The sequence below is a fragment of the Oncorhynchus mykiss genome, chromosome 12, assembly GCF_013265735.2.
Source record: "Oncorhynchus mykiss isolate Arlee chromosome 12, USDA_OmykA_1.1, whole genome shotgun sequence".
Classification (NCBI taxonomy): Eukaryota; Metazoa; Chordata; class Actinopteri; order Salmoniformes; family Salmonidae; genus Oncorhynchus; species Oncorhynchus mykiss.
Window position 1 is genome coordinate 66468678 of NC_048576.1, and position 18231 is coordinate 66486908.

At 45.6% G+C, this 18231-nt stretch overlaps 1 protein-coding gene across 2 annotated transcripts in view; it reads left to right on the forward strand.

The window, feature by feature from the left end:
* The window catches only part of rarab (retinoic acid receptor, alpha b), a 183071-nt gene extending 165890 nt beyond the window's left edge, over nt 1–17181 (forward strand). For both annotated transcript variants that reach the window (XM_036938108.1, XM_021624640.2), the window contains 6 exons: nt 6349–6490; nt 11305–11465; nt 12612–12788; nt 13206–13410; nt 13594–13752; nt 14241–17181. In XM_036938108.1, the coding sequence (XP_036794003.1) occupies nt 6349–6490; nt 11305–11465; nt 12612–12788; nt 13206–13410; nt 13594–13752; nt 14241–14446 (1050 nt within the window). In that variant the 3' untranslated portion in view covers nt 14447–17181. The remainder of the gene's footprint in view (nt 1–6348; nt 6491–11304; nt 11466–12611; nt 12789–13205; nt 13411–13593; nt 13753–14240) is intronic.
* Nucleotides 17182–18231: the final 1050 nt, after the last annotated feature.

The window sequence follows — 18231 nt, forward strand, 5'->3', positions numbered from 1 at the left end:
CACACTTCTCCCATGTTTCTCTTCATTCTGTTGCTCTATCACTCGCTCTCTCTCTTGCGCTCTATTCCTATCTTTCTCTCTTCGGGTCATCCACTCTTTATTTATAGACCCTTAACCCATGGGTTCCACAGGGCATTCATTCTGCCTGGCTGAAACCTGTGTGTGTGTTTTTCAGGTGTGTGCAATGGGCAGTGTAGTTAGTGTTCCCGACATCTGTATGTGTACTTTTAACCCTCACCGAACCTAGACCTTCCATCTTCTCCTCCGTTTGTAAATTCAGAGCGTTGTAGGGCTGTCCGGTCGTAAAATCAGAGTGGTTTGCTCTCGGAGCGTTTTGAGCGCACACTGGACGCTCTGGCTGAGGAGTAGGGTCGATCCTAGCGTTCTGACCTCACACCGGCAGTCAAGCACCCAAGCTAACTGGCTAAAGTTAGCTAGCTTGCTAGTTACATCCAGACATAAATGAGAGAACACCTCACTCTGACCATTATACTCTCCCTAGCAGAGCTGGTTAGGCTGTTTACATGTTATCCAGAGTGTTGGTGACTGGCTGATTTGGCTGATGTTTACTGACACCGGCCATATTCAACAGGTGTTGAGTGTTCGTAAATTCCTAAGTTATTCTGCGCTCTGGCACACTCAGACGAGAGTGCTCTGAAATCGGAGTAGATAGCCAGAATTAACAATGTCCTCTAAGAACGCACAACGACTATACCACTTAGCTAAGAAGGATGTGAATAATCAAGTCAATAAACGTTGGGTAGTTAGATCGCATAGAGTTAATATACTAGCTAGTTCGATGTATTAGTAGGCAGCTGACGTTAGGTAACTAGCTAACATTCCAGTACGTACTGCTGTAATGCAGGATAGCATAACTAGCAAATTGTCAGTCAACATAACATGTAGCACAACTTATTTGAAAAGTAATTGCTTTATTACATTGCTCAACATTTTCATAATTAGTTAAATCAATGAATTTGTATCCGCTCTCGTCGGACTTCGGCAGCATATTTTCCACCATTTCTTCCAATCTGAAAACGTTGTGAAGCCACGCCCGTTTTCTGAAGAGTTGCATTATGGGCCCTAAAAGCAGGGAAATGGTGTCCACTGCTTGTATACTTCGTATTTTGACGAATGTAGTACGACATCTGGGAACTTTTGGCATAATAACTATATCCATACTATGACCAATAAGCAGACTACATACCCAATTAGTGCGGTTAGAACGAATATCCGAACACAGCTCTAGTCCTCTTTACTAACATCAGCACTTCTCTCCTGTAAAGCGCTAACCGCCCCCCTCTCTTTTTATATTGCTGTAGTTCCAGTATTGTTAGCTCGAGCTCCTGTAGTTTAGCCACAGTGTATTGTTTTAGTTCCAGAGCTGTACTGTCTAGCTCCTGTAGTTGTTTAGCTATGGTTGTAGTTCCAGTGCGCTAGGCCGGTCTTCGACCACGGCACCAGCCCTCTGCTGCCAGAACATTCTTCACACCTTGTAATTACTGAGTTTCAGTCCAGGGGATTTCAGGTCACTAACAGCTGTAGCTGTCAAAAAGGCAAGTGAGAGGAAACGGACTGTTTTGGACATACTATTTAGTAGGTTCATGTGCATTTGTGTGTGCGTAGTACACCTCTCAACAGAGGAAGGAAAATCTGACTACGAACGGTACAGCTACGCTAACGAATACCTCTAAAGCTCAAAAAGATTGTGAACACCTGGGAAGAGCCTTCCGACGCATAAACTGGTCTTTCAACCGGCTGAAACGATCCTCTCTTCGCAGGATGATACGTTGTGCATTTCTCGGGCTCGTTTCAGCTGTCTCCTCTATTCTGTTCACTCTCCATTGCTGCCCGCAAACAGAAAGTAAAAGGATGGCACAAAACAGTCATGCTAATGCCTCCAGTACGCATCACAACAATGTCACTGTCGGATGGCGTCAACGGCCGTGCTCCTAAAATCGTCACTAGACATTTGTTTCCTCCGCCAATGAAACCTAGTCCCGTTTCCAGTTCCACTGCAAATGGAAAACAACCAAGAACGAACAAGGCTAGTTGGTTCTGCCACGGCCCGTCGCGGTCTGGTTCCTCTAAGGGTCTCTGAGGTATCCTTCCTATCTGACCCCAAACCCAGGACCTCTCTAGGAAGAGGGAGCATCAATAAGGCATCAACTACCAAGCTGGATGCCACGTAGGAGTTAGTGCCCTCATCCCAGCCCATAGCAGAATCAGAGAGAAAGAGTTCCTACCTGTGGCTGCATCCCAAGTCACGCCCTATTTGAGGTGCATATTTGATGTACACTTCGACGCCATAATAAAACCACAGCCCTGGACTGCATGAAGAGTGGTAGGGGAGTTACACGACCATGGTGTTTGCAGCGGTGTGAAATCACCTAGCTCACCTCTTTCCGCCATGATTATTTCATGCCGGCTGTGATATTGTAATGCATATTTAAGGGACTGAGAGGTTATCTCTCACACACTCTCTGTTTAGGGAGTGTAGGCTCGTCTTTCTAGATCAGTTCCTAGATATCTGTAGCTCTAGGAGTAGGGTCTCTCTCTACTTGTTTTGGATGCTGATTGGCCTGTGTTGGATGCTGATTGGCCTGTGTTGGATGCTGATTGGCCTGTGTTGGATGCTGATTGGCCTGTGTTGGATGCTGATTGGCCTGTGTTGGATGCTGATTGGCCTGTGTTGGATGCTGATTGGCCTGTGTTGGATGCTGATTGGCCTGTGTTGGATGCTGATTGGCCTGCGTTGGATGCTGATTGGCCTGCGTTGGATGCTGATTGGCCTGCGTTGGATGCTGATTGGCCTGCGTTGGATGCTGATTGGCCTGCGTTGGATGCTGATTGGCCTGCGTTGGATGCTGATTGGCCTGCGTTGGATGTTGATTGGCCAGTGTAGGGCAGCATAATCCCATGAAGCATCAAACACACACCACTAGAACAACAATGGACTTCACTATTTTAGTTAGTGCTTACTGCTAGTTTTCCATGGATTCCAAGTTGACCTAATACTAATGCCTGATGTTATGAAGAATTTGCTGTTTGAATCAGTGGGAGTCTATAAATATGATAGCACAGAGACTTACCCAGTCAAAGGGCTTAATATTTTTCATGGTTGTGCCACTGCCATGCCAAGCAGTGCCACTGCCAAACTGGGCACAGGGATCTCCTCTGGCATTTGGAGAGGGCATCACCCACCACATGTGGCAGTGCCCCTGTCGTAACATGACTGTCTACCTTCTGCCTGGGAGGGTAGGCTTACATACAGTATGTTCACTATGCGACCGCAGCGTAGCGGGGCTAGATTCACGCCCCATGTCCACACTGACTCCCTCACCGGCTGCATTCTGTTACATTTCTCTACCTTTACAAACCCCATAAGCTGAGGAAACCAGGGCCGTTTGGCACAAAATGGACGGCGTCGGATGTGCTGTTTGCTAATGTATGGTAGGTTTCAAGTCATCCATGTTGGCTCCGCTGATCCTGATTAGGGGCGACAGACTTGGGGGAGGCTTAACGGGTCACCTGACCTTCACACAGGGCTCAAAGCAGAGGAGTGGTTGGCCTGGCCTGTGCACTCTGCCACAACACACACACACACACACACACCAGCTCTGGTCTGCTGGCATTAGGGGCTGTCGCCACTTAATCTCCCCCACAATAGTGTGTGTGTGCGATGGAGCGGATTAGTGATATTCCTGGGAAAAGTGTAACACCAGAGGGGCACACTAATTGTCGCCACAAGCATTACTCGTCGTTGCTGCAGGGCATCGTTCTTTTTCTTCTCCTCCAGTCATTATTCTGTTGCATCTGGCGGTACATCTGTTCATGTTTGCTCTCCGTCTCTTTTTACCGCCTGTTTATTCATCCCTTTTCTATCTGTTTGTATTTGGCCCTCTGTTTACGCTCGGTATGTTGGTTTGTTTGCTTGCCTGTCTACTCTTCTTCTCTCCTATCTGACCGTCCTTTTTTAGCTGTGCTTTTATTCTTTACCGGTTTTCTTTTGTGTGTTTTTTTCAAATATTCATCTGTCTTCCTGTCAAATCCGTTGTCCTGTTTCACATATCGGCGCATGCACTGAGTGTAGAAAACATTAGGAGCACCTGCTCTTTCCATGACACAGACTGACCAGGTGAGTCCAGGTGAAAACTATGATCCCTTATTGGTGTCCCTTGTTAAATCCACTTCAATCAGTGTAGATGAAGGGGAGGAGACGGGTTAAAGAAGGATTTTTAAGCCTTGAGACAATTGAGACATGGATTGTGTATGTATGTGTGCCATTCAGAGGGTGAATGGGCAAGACAAAAGATTTAAGTGCCTTTGACCAGGGTATGGTAGTAGGTGTCAGGTGCACCTGTTTTTTGTCAAGAACTGTAACGCTGCTGGGTTTTTCACGCTCAACAGTTTCCCGTCTGTATCAAGAATGGTCCACCACCCAAAGGACATCCAGCTAACTTCACACAACTGTGGGAAGCATTGGAGTCAACATGGGCCAGCATCCCTGTGGAACGCCTTCGACACCTTGTAGAGTCCAGGTCCCGACGAATTGAGGCTGTTCTGAGGGCAAAACGGGGTGCAACTCAATATTAGGAAGGTGTTCCTAATGTTTGGCATACTCAGTGTGTCTCTGTCCAGCAGCCTCTACCGATCTCTGTATGCCATCACTCACTCATCCCGTCACGATGACTGGTTCATAGGTCAGCAACAAAGGCTCTCCACCACAGTTAGTCTTCTCCAGTGTGAATGGATCTGTATGAGTTACTCCAACACACAAGCCCTATTACACCTGCACCGTTCATGGGCAATGTTCTGATCAGTGACCTTGATCTAGATCACACGATGACAGTGAAACGTGCACATTGTATTTAACAAACATGCGTTGTATTTGCAAGGCATCTGCCACACACACACACACCACACTTCAACACAATAGGCAGAAAGCTTCCCACACTACTTGCCTGTCAGTCTCTTGCGGTCATCGTCCCTACGGATGAGGAGGGCACTATCTGGGGAGGAATGGGAGTTAGTATGATGCACCCCCCCCCCCCCCAAAATGCCACCAGGCCCTGCATGCTCATAAGACCCTTAAGGGATTAACCAATGGGAGCTCATTGGTGCTTAAGACTAGTGAGTTAATGCCCACCCGGTGTGGCACAACTAACCTAGCCCCTGGCCAAGCTAGGCCCACACAGCCGCATAGATGAACAGACACTCACATACACATGTGCACACACACACACACACAGAGATAATAGTCCCCATGTGGCCCCGTTGGTAGAGCACGGAGGTTGCAAAGCCAGGGTTGTGGGTTCGATTCCCACAGGGGACCAGTACAACAAAAAGAAGGCAAGAAAATGTATGTACAGTCGCTCTGAATAAAACCCATCTGTTAAATGACTCAAATGTCAGCTGTTAATGCCTAATAGACGTAGTCTTTCCCACACACTGTTTTCCCCATCAAATTGCTCTATTGGCATCAAAAGTGTCCACACGCTGCCAAAGCTAGCACATTTCCCTCAGCTTAGTGGGTTGTAAAAGTCGTGTCTTTAAAATATGTTGACTGCCTCGTTTTTAAAATGCCCAAATAGCAGAGTGTGATCGGGCATGATTCAGAGTAGAGCGTAGCACGTGTGGTGTTGGTGGTGCCACTGTTAGTCACTGTGGAGAAACACGTGGCTGGACTCTGCTCTCTCTGACAGACACACACACAGAAAGGGAAGTTGAACACCGTGTGGGCACTGTTAAGACGTCGATGTGTTGTATTGATTTATTGGGGGTTGTGTAATTGTGAGTGCGAAGACAGCATGTTACATATTAGGGCTGGGAATTGCCAACAATTCTATGTCTGTTGCGATTCGATACTGTGATTCTAATTTTTATTTTTTATGTTCTGAACATATTGCTCATCGTATGTCTGCTGCAGGGAGATGAGAGAACAAGTGATCAGTCATGGAAATAAAAGTTCTGAAAACAAATATATATATGATGTGATTATATGTGATGTGTATATATGTGATATATCGTCAAAAATATATCGCCTGTTCTAGTTTTACTATCTCGATGATACCACTGCTATCAAAAATGACCTTTTATCAGCCCAACCCCCTCTCTCGTCTTCCTATTCTTTCTCTCTCTAGTTCTCTCTTTTTCACTTCCACGAGGCTACATTGACATCAAAGCATGCCATTCATATGTGTATATTGCCAAAGCCAAACAAGAACATAACAGCAATCTTTCTCCCCTTCACCTTTTTTAAATTATTATTATTTTTAATTATTTTTACAATGACATTTTATGCGCAATTAAAGCAAATGTCACAGCCGACCCCTCTCGTTCTCTCAGGGTTTCTTCCGGAGAAGCATCCAGAAGAACATGGTGTACACCTGTCATCGAGAGAAGGGCTGCATCATCAACAAGGTCACCCGCAACCGCTGCCAGTACTGTCGTCTGCAGAAGTGTTTAGAAGTGGGCATGTCCAAGGAGTGTGAGTACTATATCTCTCTCTCTCTCTCACTCTCACACTCTCACACTCTCTCACTCTCTCACTCTCTCACTCTCTCTCTCTCTCTCTCTCTCTCTCTCTCTCTCTCTCACTCTCTCTCTCTCTCTCTCTCTCTCTCTCTCTCTCTCTCTCTCTCTCTCTCTCTCACTCTCTCACTCTCTCACTCTCTCACTCTCTCACTCTCTCACTCTCTCACTCTCTCACTCTCTCACTCTCTCACTCTCTCACTCTCTCACTCTCTCACTCTCTCACTCTCTCACTCTCTCACTCTCTCACTCTCTCACTCTCTCACTCTCTCACTCTCTCACTCTCTCACTCTCTCTCTCACTCTCTCACTCAATTTAAGGGGCTTTATTGGCATGGGAAACATATGTTAACATTGTCAGAGCAAGTGAAGTAGATGATAAACAACAGCGAAATAAACAATAAAAATGAACAGTAGACATCTCTCTCTCGTTCGTTCGCCTGTCTCTTCTGAGTGAATACTCCCAAGAAATGCCTTCCCGAAGTAGATATTCAAAGGACCATGCGCTGACAGGACAAAAAGTGATGGTTCCATTACATTTCGAGACATTTTTTTTTTTTAAATCACGAAGCAATGATGCGCAACCCGCCACACCCCATGATGGCTTCCCTCCCTCGGTCCACGCCCTCCTACACATCCACCACACACATATGCTCACACACACTGTATATCCCCCTATAGGCTTCAATGAGGCTAAGCGCTAAAACAATCTCTTAGCACATTATCCTCTAGGCCCCCTGTAAGTGAGTTCTCCTCAGTGTTCCGAGGCGCTGGTTTATAGCAACATTCATCCCAGTCAAGGCCGCTAGGGAAATCAACCACTGCCATCTAGTGGTGGGGAGTATGTTACTACACCTGGGAAGTGGCGCACAGTGTGTTGTGGTGGTTAAAAAATATATATTTGACAAAATCAGCAGGTGTGTGTTTTTTGCGTTTTTAAGTTGGGATCTATATTGAGTTGTGTAGCTGGGCTGTGTGTGTGTCTAGGGCTGTCTTAACCCCTCTTGATTGACCTTTGAGCCGGTCAACCTGGAACGGTCAACCTAGAACCCCTAACAGCAAGACTCTTATCTCTGAAGGGGGGTGACACACACTGATGCTATTTACTAAGTCGTCGTCGTGTGTGTGTGTGTGCCTGTGACTGATTAGAGTGCCAGGCTAATAGTTCTTTAATGGCTTCATTAGGTTGTGCTTTCTGGGCCCACGCTGGCAGCTCTGTCTCTGGGGAACAACAGTGTAACACACATAGTGAACAGCGCTGCGCTGCCCTGAGGAAAGAGAGCATCTTATTTATCATGGTTCCCTTCTTCTTTCCAATTCTCTTTCACTCACACACACTCTTTCACTCACACACACTCTTTCACTCACACACACTCTTTCACTCACACACACTCTTTCACTCACACACACTCTTTCACTCACACACACTCTTTCACTCACACACACTCTTTCACTCACACACACTCTTTCACTCATACACTCTTTCACTCATACACTCTTTCACTCATACACTCTTTCACTCATACACTCTTTCACTCATACACTCTTTCACTCATACACTCTTTCACTCATACACTCTTTCACTCATACACTCTTTCACTCATACACTCTTTCACTCATACACTCTTTCACTCATACACTCTTTCACTCACACACACTCTCTCACTCACACACCCTCTTTCACTCACACACACTCTTTCACTCACACACACTCTTTCACTCACACACACTCTTTCACTCACACACACTCTTTCACTCACACACACTCTCTCACTCACACACACTCTTTCACTCACACACACTCTTTCACTCACACACACTCTTTCACTCACACACACTCTTTCACTCACACACACTCTTTCACTCACACACACTCTTTCACTCACACACACTCTTTCACTCACACACACTCTTTCACTCACACACACTCTTTCACTCACACACACTCTTTCACTCACACACACTCTTTCACTCACACACACTCTTTCACTCACACACACTCTTTCACTCACACACACTCTTTCACTCACACACACTCTTTCACTCACACACACTCTTTCACTCACACACACTCTTTCACTCACACACACTCTTTCACTCACACACACTCTTTCACTCACACACACTCTCTCACTCACACACACTCTCTCACTCACACACACTCTTTCACTCACACACACTCTTTCACTCACACACCCTCTCTCACTCACACACACTCTTTCACTCACACACACTCTTTCACTCACACACACTCTTTCACTCACACACACTCTTTCACTCACACACACTCTCTCACTCACACACACTCTCTCACTCACACACACTCTCTCACTCACACACACTCTTTCACTCACACACACTCTTTCACTCACACACACACTCTCTCACTCACACACACTCTCTCACTCACACACACTCTTTCACTCACACACACTCTCTCACTCACACACACACACACACACACACACACACACATATATATATGTGTCATCGCCTTATTTTGGCAGCTCTTAATACATTGAGAATATAGAAATATGACGTGAAGATTAGAGCTCGACCGATTATGATTTTTCCACATCGATCCCGATTACTCGGCCGATTTAAAAAATAATATATATATATAAAATGAAAATTTTTTGTATTTTATTTTTTATATATTTATATTTGTAATAATGACAATTACAACAATACTGAATGCACAATGAACACTTTTATTGTAACTTAATATAATACATATATAAAATAAATTTAGTCTCAAATAAATAATGAAACATGTTCAATTTGGTTTAAATAATGCAAAACCGTTTTGAATAAGAAAGTAAAAGTGCAATATATATGTGCCATGTAAAAAAGCTACGTTTTAAGTTCCTTGCTCAGAATATATGAAAGCTGGTGGTTCCTTTTAACATGAGTCTTCAATATTCCCAGTTAAGAAGTTTTAGGTTGTAGTTATTATAGGAATTATAGGACTATTTCTCTCTATACCATTTCTATTTCATATACCTTTGACTATTGGATGTTCTTATAGGCACTTTAGTATTGCCAGCCTAATCCGAGGAGTTGATAGGCTTGAAGTCATAAACGTTGACAAATGCAGGAAAGGGCTGTTTGAATGCTTACGAGCCTGCTGCTACCTACCGCCACTCAGTCAGACTGCTCTATCAAATATCAAATCATAGACTTGATTCTAATAAACACAGAAATACGATCCTTTGGTCATTAATATGGTCAAATCCGGGAACTATAATTTCGTAAACAAAACATTTATTCTTTCAGTGAAATACGGAACCATTCCGTATTTTATCAAACGGGTGGCAACCCTAAGTCTAGATATTGCACAACCTTCAATGTTATGTCATAATTATGTCAAATTCATGCAAATTAATTACGGTCACACAGTTCGCAATGAGCCAGGCGGCCCAAACAGTTGCATATACCCTGACTCTGCTTGCACTGAACACAAGATTTCCCTAGTTAATATTGCCTGCTAATATGCATTTATTTTAACTAAATATGCAGGTTTAAAAATATATACTTCTGTGTACTGATTTTAAGAAAGGCATTGATGTTTATGGGTAGGTACATTTGTGCAATGATTGTGCTTTTTTCGCGATTGTGCTTTTGTTAAATTATCATCCGTTTGTCAAAGTTAAAGTAGGCTGATAATAAATTAACAGCCACCGCATTGATTATATGCAACGCAGGACACGCCAGTTAACCTAGTAATATCATCAACCATGTGTAGTTCACTAGTGATTATGTGAAGATTGATTGATTGTTTTTTATAAGTTAAGTTTAATGCTCGCTAGCAACTTGCCTTGGCTCCTTGCAGCCACAAGGTCCTTTTTGACACTGCACTTGCATAACAGGTGGTCAGCCTGCCACGCAGTTTCCTCGTGGAATGCAACGTAATCGGCCATAATCGGCGTCCACAACGGCCAATTACCGATTTGTTATGAAAACTTGATATCGGCCATAATTAATCGGTCGACCTCTTAGTGGTGATACAGTGGGTCTCTAGAGGAGGGTAGACAGAATGTGGAGAGATTGAGAAGGAAGGTGAAAGAGAGACCGAGGGGGAGAGAGTGTGTGTGTCTGTTGCTACTGTTTGGAGACAGAGAGTTAGTCCCAACTCTCCAATGTCTCCCTGTCTGTATTGTGCCAGATCAGCGACACACAGATTCTCCTTCTTAAGCTCTTTTCACACTGTCACATCAAAGCACTTCAGCGCTCCCCTCTCTCTCTCTCTCTCTCTCCCACATACAATTCACTCACACCCTCTCCTCTGAAAATGTCTCACATAACACACGGCTAACAAATTTTTTATTCTCTCTGTCTCTCTCTGTCTCTCTCTGTCTCTCTCTGTCTCTCTCTGTCTCTCTCTGTCTCTCTCTGTCTCTCTCTGTCTCTCTCTGTCTCTCTCTGTCTCTCTCTGTCTCTCTGTCTCTCTCTCTCTCTCTCTCTCTCTCTCTCTGTCTCTCTCTGTCTCTCTCTCTCTCTCTCTCTGTCTCTCTCTGTCTCTCTCTCTCTCTCTCTGTCTCTCTCTGTCTCTGCGTGTGTGCCAGTTTGAGGATAAATAGTGTATATGGTTCCATCTAGTGGTTGATGTGTGTATTTCCCCCAACGTACAATGTCCCAGTTGATCAGCGTTTGTGTTTCCAATAGTGTCTGGTCTCCGGGATAGCGATCGTTTTTCTGACTGAAAATTGCCATTTGAGCCCAAAGGATAACCCTCTCCCCCTCTCTTCGTCTCTTTCTCTCCCTCCCTCAGCGGTGAGGAACGACAGGAACAAGAAGAAGAAGGAGGAGAAGAAGCCAGAGTGTACTGAGATCTACGTGCTGAGTACCGAGACCGAGCAGATGATCGAACGTGTCCGCAAGGCCCATAAGGAGACTTTCCCCTCGCTCTGTCAGCTGGGCAAATACACCACGGTGACTTATACACACACACACCCACACACACACATTACCCTCGCTCTGTCAGCTGGGCAAATACACCACGGTGACTTATACACACACACATTACCCTCGCTCTGTCAGCTGGGCAAATACACCACGGTGACTTACACACACACATTACCCTCGCTCTGTCAGCCGTGCAAATACACCACGGTGACTTATACACACACACACACACATTACCCTCGCTCTGTCAGCTGGGCAAATATACCATGGTGACTTATACACACACACACACATTACCCTCGCTCTGTCAGCTGGGCAAATACACCACGGTGACTTATATACACACACACACACACACACACACACACATTACCCTCGCTCTGTCAGCTGGGCAAATACACCACGGTGACTTATACACACACACATTACCCTCGCTCTGTCAGCTGGGCAAATACACCACGGTGACTTATATACACACACACACACACACACATTACCCTCGCTCTGTCAGCTGGGCAAATACACCACGGTGACTTACACACACACACACATTACCCTCGCTCTGTCAGCTGGGCAAATACACCACGGTGACTTATACACACACACACACACATTACCCTCGCTCTGTCAGCTGGGCAAATACACCACGGTGACTTATATACACACACACACATTACCCTCGCTCTGTCAGCTGGGCAAATACACCACGGTGACTTATACACACACACACACATTACCCTCGCTCTGTCAGCTGGGCAAATACACCACGGTGACTTATACACACACACACACACATTACCCTCGCTCTGTCAGCTGGGCAAATACACCACGGTGACTTATACACACACACACACACACACATTACCCTCGCTCTGTCAGCTGGGCAAATACACCACGGTGACTTACACACACATTACCCTCGCTCTGTCAGCTGGGCAAATACACCACGGTGACTTATACACACACACACACACATTACCCTTGCTCTGTCAGCTGGGCAAATACACCACGGTGACTTACACACACACACACTACCCTCACTCTGCCAACATGTTTGGGTATTACAAACACCGACTAACATACACACTCCTTGCACTCTCAACATACCAGCCAATGTATTTGTAGAATCACAGAATAACCTATATGTATGTATCTCCCTCTCCCTCTCTACAGAATAACAGTGCAGAGCACCGCGTGGCTCTAGATGTCAACCTGTGGGATAAGTTCAGTGAGCTGTCCACTAAGTGTATCATCAAGACGGTGGAGTTTGCCAAGCATCTGCCAGGCTTCACCACCCTCACTATTGCTGACCAGATCACCCTGCTCAAGGCTGCCTGTCTGGACATACTGGTGAGAAGACGCATCAGGACACACACACACACACACACACATTAGGACATGCGTGTATTTATTACAAACAGCAAAACATCTACAGAAAGTGAACAGCAATATATTTGTGCTCCCCTTCCCTTTCCAACTAACTCAGTGGCCTTGTGGTTAGTGTCCGTCCTGAGATTGGGAGTTTGATCCCTGGTCATAAAAAAATTGACCTGATGCACCTCTGCTTGGCACTCAGCAGATAGATTGGGGGGTGAGGGGTGTGTGTAAGGCCCTGTGATAGACTAGCATCCTGCCTTGGGGGGGGTACTGGTACATCAAGCTGCTTCACGCTACAGGAGATGGGCCCTGAAGAGCCATTTTGGCTCGCAAGACTGACTGACTGACTTCTGTTCCCCCATTTTCCCTCCTTCCCTCTTTCTACCTTAGATTCTGAGGATATGCACGCGGTACACTCCAGACCAGGACACAATGACGTTCTCAGACGGGCTGACCCTGAACAGGACCCAAATGCACAATGCAGGCTTCGGCCCGCTCACAGACCTGGTGTTCGCCTTCGCCCAAACACTCCTCCCTCTGGAGATGGACGACGCCGAGACCGGCCTGCTCAGCGGCATCTGTCTGCTGTGTGGAGGTACTGCACCGCGGCTCCAATTCAAATCCAGCATTGCACTCCTATCAGGGCCGGGAGTTGATATCACGAGGCCAATTGTGATTTGTTTTCAAGCAAATTAGTATTGGGTATTAAGGATGTGTTTTTCATTTGTGTGTGTGTGTGTGTGTGCGCGCCTGTGTGCGTGCCTGTGTGCGTGTGTAGACCGTCAGGATCTGGAGCAGGCAGACAAGGTGGACCTACTACAGGAGCCCCTACTGGAAGCTCTGAAGATCTACGTGAGGAAGAGGAGGCCTCACAAACCGCACATGTTCCCCAAGATGCTGATGAAGATCACGGACCTCAGGAGCATCAGCGCCAAGGGTGAGAGAACACGCCTGCACACTGCGTTGTTTGTTTTCTGACAGGGTAGATTTAGTGTAGCTTAAACTTCTTCCAGTGTGAAGTCATTGGTAGCTTGGTAAACTGTATTGTTTTATGTTGGTGTTAACTTTATTTGGCTGTTACCTGTATGAGCTTGTTATATAACTTAATTCACAGTTAATGTTTTAGAAACGATTGATCCTCTGTGGCTAAATTATGCTCTCTGGTATATTTTAAACTTTGAGTTGGCTCCTGTGAATGTATATTTGGTGTTGTTTTTCTTACCTCTTGGGCCCCTCTATTAATTCAGCCCTAGTCTCAGTGCAACACTACTACCATTTCTATCTATATCAGGCGTTATTTATTTAAATTAAAATATGTAGGGTCTTACATATGATATTTTGCTGTAGTGGCCGAACCTTGTGGAACACATGACCCTCTCACTCTCTCTGCCTCTCTGTTCTCCCTCCCTCCCTCTCCTCCTCCAGGAGCGGAGCGAGTGATCACTCTGAAGATGGAGATCCCAGGCTCCATGCCCCCTCTCATCCAGGAGATGCTGGAAAACTCAGAGGGTCTGGAGGGCCAGGGGGCCAGCGGGGGCCGCTCCAGCGGAGGAGGGGCCCCGCCAGGCAGCTGCAGCCCAAGCCTGTCCCCCAGCTCAGCCCGCAGCAGCCCCCCTGCACCCTCCCCTTAGACTCGGGTCCACCACCACCCCCCAGGCAGGGACAGCCAGAAGGCATGACTACAGACTCCCACACTGTGACAAACCAGGCCAGAGTGGAGTGGGGTTAGGAAGAGGGCCAAGCCTGGGCCCAACCAGGACGGACTTTGACACTTTGAGGGTAAACACAGGCCTCAATGGAGAGACAGCCGTCCCCCCACTCCCCCTATCTCAGCCCCAGACCGGGCACCATCATACTTAACTGAATCTGGATGGCACTATAACCATCACCCCCACCACCACCACCATAGACATGCCTCAGAACCAGCGCCAGTGATTGGCAGACGCAACACAAGGAGTTTCATCTGAGATGTTCTGTTTACTCTCCTCAGTGATGACTCTGTTCTTCCTCTCTCCCCCTCAAGACTATGGACAGGAATTCAGGCTCAGTGCCTGTCAGACCTGGGGTAAAGAGGTCGAGAAGACGCACGTCTTTCTGCAGGGAACTAGACAGACAGACTGCTGGACACTGGGCACGAGTCATCCCTAAATATTGTCAGGGACAGCAAACGGGGGCTGCTCAGAGGGGGGGGGGGGGCTGCCTCTCCTTCTCCTTCACAACTTTGAGAGACAGATTTTCTTACAAAAGATATATGGAAATATAAATATATATATATTGAAAAAGTAATCATTGCAATTTGAATTGTCCAGGTGGAATGATGCATAAAAGAGGAGTTGCTATCTTTTTCTCAGTATTTTTCTCACTGTTCTAAGAACTTAGATGTTATTTGTGATCCCACCTCCCCAGACCTAGTGTTTTGTTCTCTTCGTTTCACCCAGGAATATCAGCACACTAAGTAGTCACAGTGGCAATGTGTGTTTTTTTTCTATCAAATCAGAAGATAAGCAGAACAAAAATGACGACACGATTTCAGATGCAATTCACTTTATGCACTAGACCTCTTGCACTGTCACGTTCACAAGTTGGATCAAATTGAGACACAAAACACAAATTGGACCAGGTTGGGTTGGCATCTCTCTGGTTTTGTTCCATTTACAGTATTTTCTTTCAGTGGTTCTATGATCCAGAGTCAAGTTGTTGTGGAGTTATGAAGGTGACCTGTAAGAAAAGAGCAGCCATGAAATAATGTACATAAGATGTATTCCTTTGTGTTTAAAGTACATGGAGTCTAGCCAATTTTCACTTTTGTCAAAGCCTTTTTATGTTTTTGCTTTTTGTTCTTGTTTGGTGTCCTGAAGTGAAGGCATGAATCACTGGTCGCCTGTTTAGACCGCCTAAGGAAGGGACGGACTGCTAGGAACACCATAGCCATTGACAACCTGTAAAGAGAGTTGAATTTATACTTCACCTGAAATAAAAATAAAAAAGAAAGATTTGACAATTTAAAGACCAACAACTCCGTGACGACCCCCCCCCCCCCCCCCCCCCCCCCCCCCCCTTTTCCTAAGGTCGTCCCTCTCTCATTCCATTTCTGGATAATGTATGTATTACCCCCAACAGCACTGCCTCTGTACTGTAGCACATTATCTATGTGCTCCCACTACCCCCCACCATCAGTCACAAACTGTACCACGTTACCAGTATGCTCACATTGTAGCACATTGACTGTAGGATGTATCTATCTATGTCCGTGTAAACTCTGTGACACGATACCAGTACGCTCACAACACCACTGCCTCTGTATGTATACATGTCCCCCATCTCTCTACCCACCCCCACAACACAACACCACTGCCTCTGTATGTATACATGTCCCCCATCTCTCTACCCACCCCCACAACACAACACCACTGCCTCTGTATGTATACATGTCCCCCATCTCTCTACCCACCCCCACAACACCACTGCCTCTGTATGTATACATGTCCCCCATCTCTCTACCCACCCCCACAACACAACACCACTGCCTCTGTATGTATACATGTCCCCCATCTCTCTACCCACCCCCACAACACAACACCACTGCCTCTGTATGTATACATGTCCCCCATCTCTCTACCCACCCCCACAACACAACACCACTGCCTCTGTATGTATACATGTCCCCCATCTCTCTACCCACCCCCACAACACAACACCACTGCCTCTGTATGTATACATGTCCCCCATCTCTCTACCCACCCCCACAACACAACACCACTGCCTCTGTATGTATACATGTCCCCCATCTCTCTACCCCCCCCCCCCCCCCACAACACAACACCACTGCCTCTGTAAGTTTGTTTCACAGTATCAGCACCTCTTTATCTATCACAGCAACGCAACTGCCTCTGTTTACACACTATTAGTATTTATCTGTCTGTCATTCTTGACTCTACTGACACATCCGAGTACCTAGCTATTCCCTAGCCTGGCCGTAGATCAGTTTGTGCCGTCTTGCCAATGCATGACAATGAAATAGGAGTTGCACAAACTGATCTGGGATCAGGCTAGCTACTTCCCCACCTTTTAACCACTGTTTACACAAAATAGTGTAACTTACCTACCCATCTCTTTTCCCCACAACACCACTGCCTCTGCTGTTCAGTAGGAGTGGATCTGTCCTTCACAACGATCGACCGCTGCTATTGGCCAGCCTCTCTGCAGCCAGTATGACAACGCACAACTGTTTTTTTTCCCCCCCTGCACTCTCACTTGTAATGCAATCAGATGTCAACCAGCATTTGGGGATGAAATAAATAACTGTTTTGATTATGCCAGATCATTGGACGAAGAGAATGACATTTAATAAAGAACCATGCCTGTGTGTGTTTTTAAATGTTGTTTCTTAACTGGTGGTGGGTCCACTATTAGGCTGAAAGTAAGATTGTGGTGGGACTTGAAGATCAGCATTTTGGTGGACCAGGGACTATAGCAGGTCACGTTACAATAACACATACAAGATCCAGAGTCCCTTTAAGGGTTATACTACAGTTTTTTTTTTGGGGGGGGGGGGCTTATTTTTTTAGGTTCCTTATTGGCCCCTCAATGTAGTTTAGACAATACATTGAGTGTACAAAACATTAGGAACACATGCTATTTCCATGACAGACTGTCGAGGTGAATCCAGGTAAATGTTACGATCGCTTATTGATGTCACTTGTTAAATCCACTTCAATCAGTGTAGAGGAAGGGGAGGAGATAGGTTAAAGAAGGATTTTTAAGCCTTGAGACATGGGTTGTGTATGTGTGCCATTCAGAGGGTAAATGGGCAAGACAAAATATTTAAGTGCCTTTAAATGGGGTATGGTAGTAGGTGTCAGGCGCACCTGCTTGTATCAAGAACTGCAACTCTGCTTGGTTTTTCACACTCAACCGTTTCCCCTGTGTATCAAGAATGGTCCACCACCCAAATTACATCTAGCCAACTGTTGGGAGCATTCATGGGGGGGTGCAACTCAATATTAGGAAGGTGTTTTTCATGTTTTGTACACTGTCTTTCTGTGTGTGTGTGTGTATAATATATATATACATGAGTCAAAAGTTTGGACACACCTACTCAATTCAGGGTTTTTCTTTATTTTTACTATTTTCTACATTGTAGAATAATAGTGAAGACATCAAAACTATCAAATAACAAACATGTAACCAAAAAATTGTTAATCAACATATATATACTTTAAATGTAAGATTCTTCAAAGTAGCCACCCTTTGCATTGATGACAGCTTTGCACACTCTTGGCATAGTAAAACTAAAGAAAAACTATTGAATGAGTAGGTGTGTCCAAACTTTTGACTGGCACTGTATATGTGTATGTATAGTTCAGTCGTCGTGTTTTTTGGGTCTCATATTCTTGGTTTTAAAAATAAATCAAAT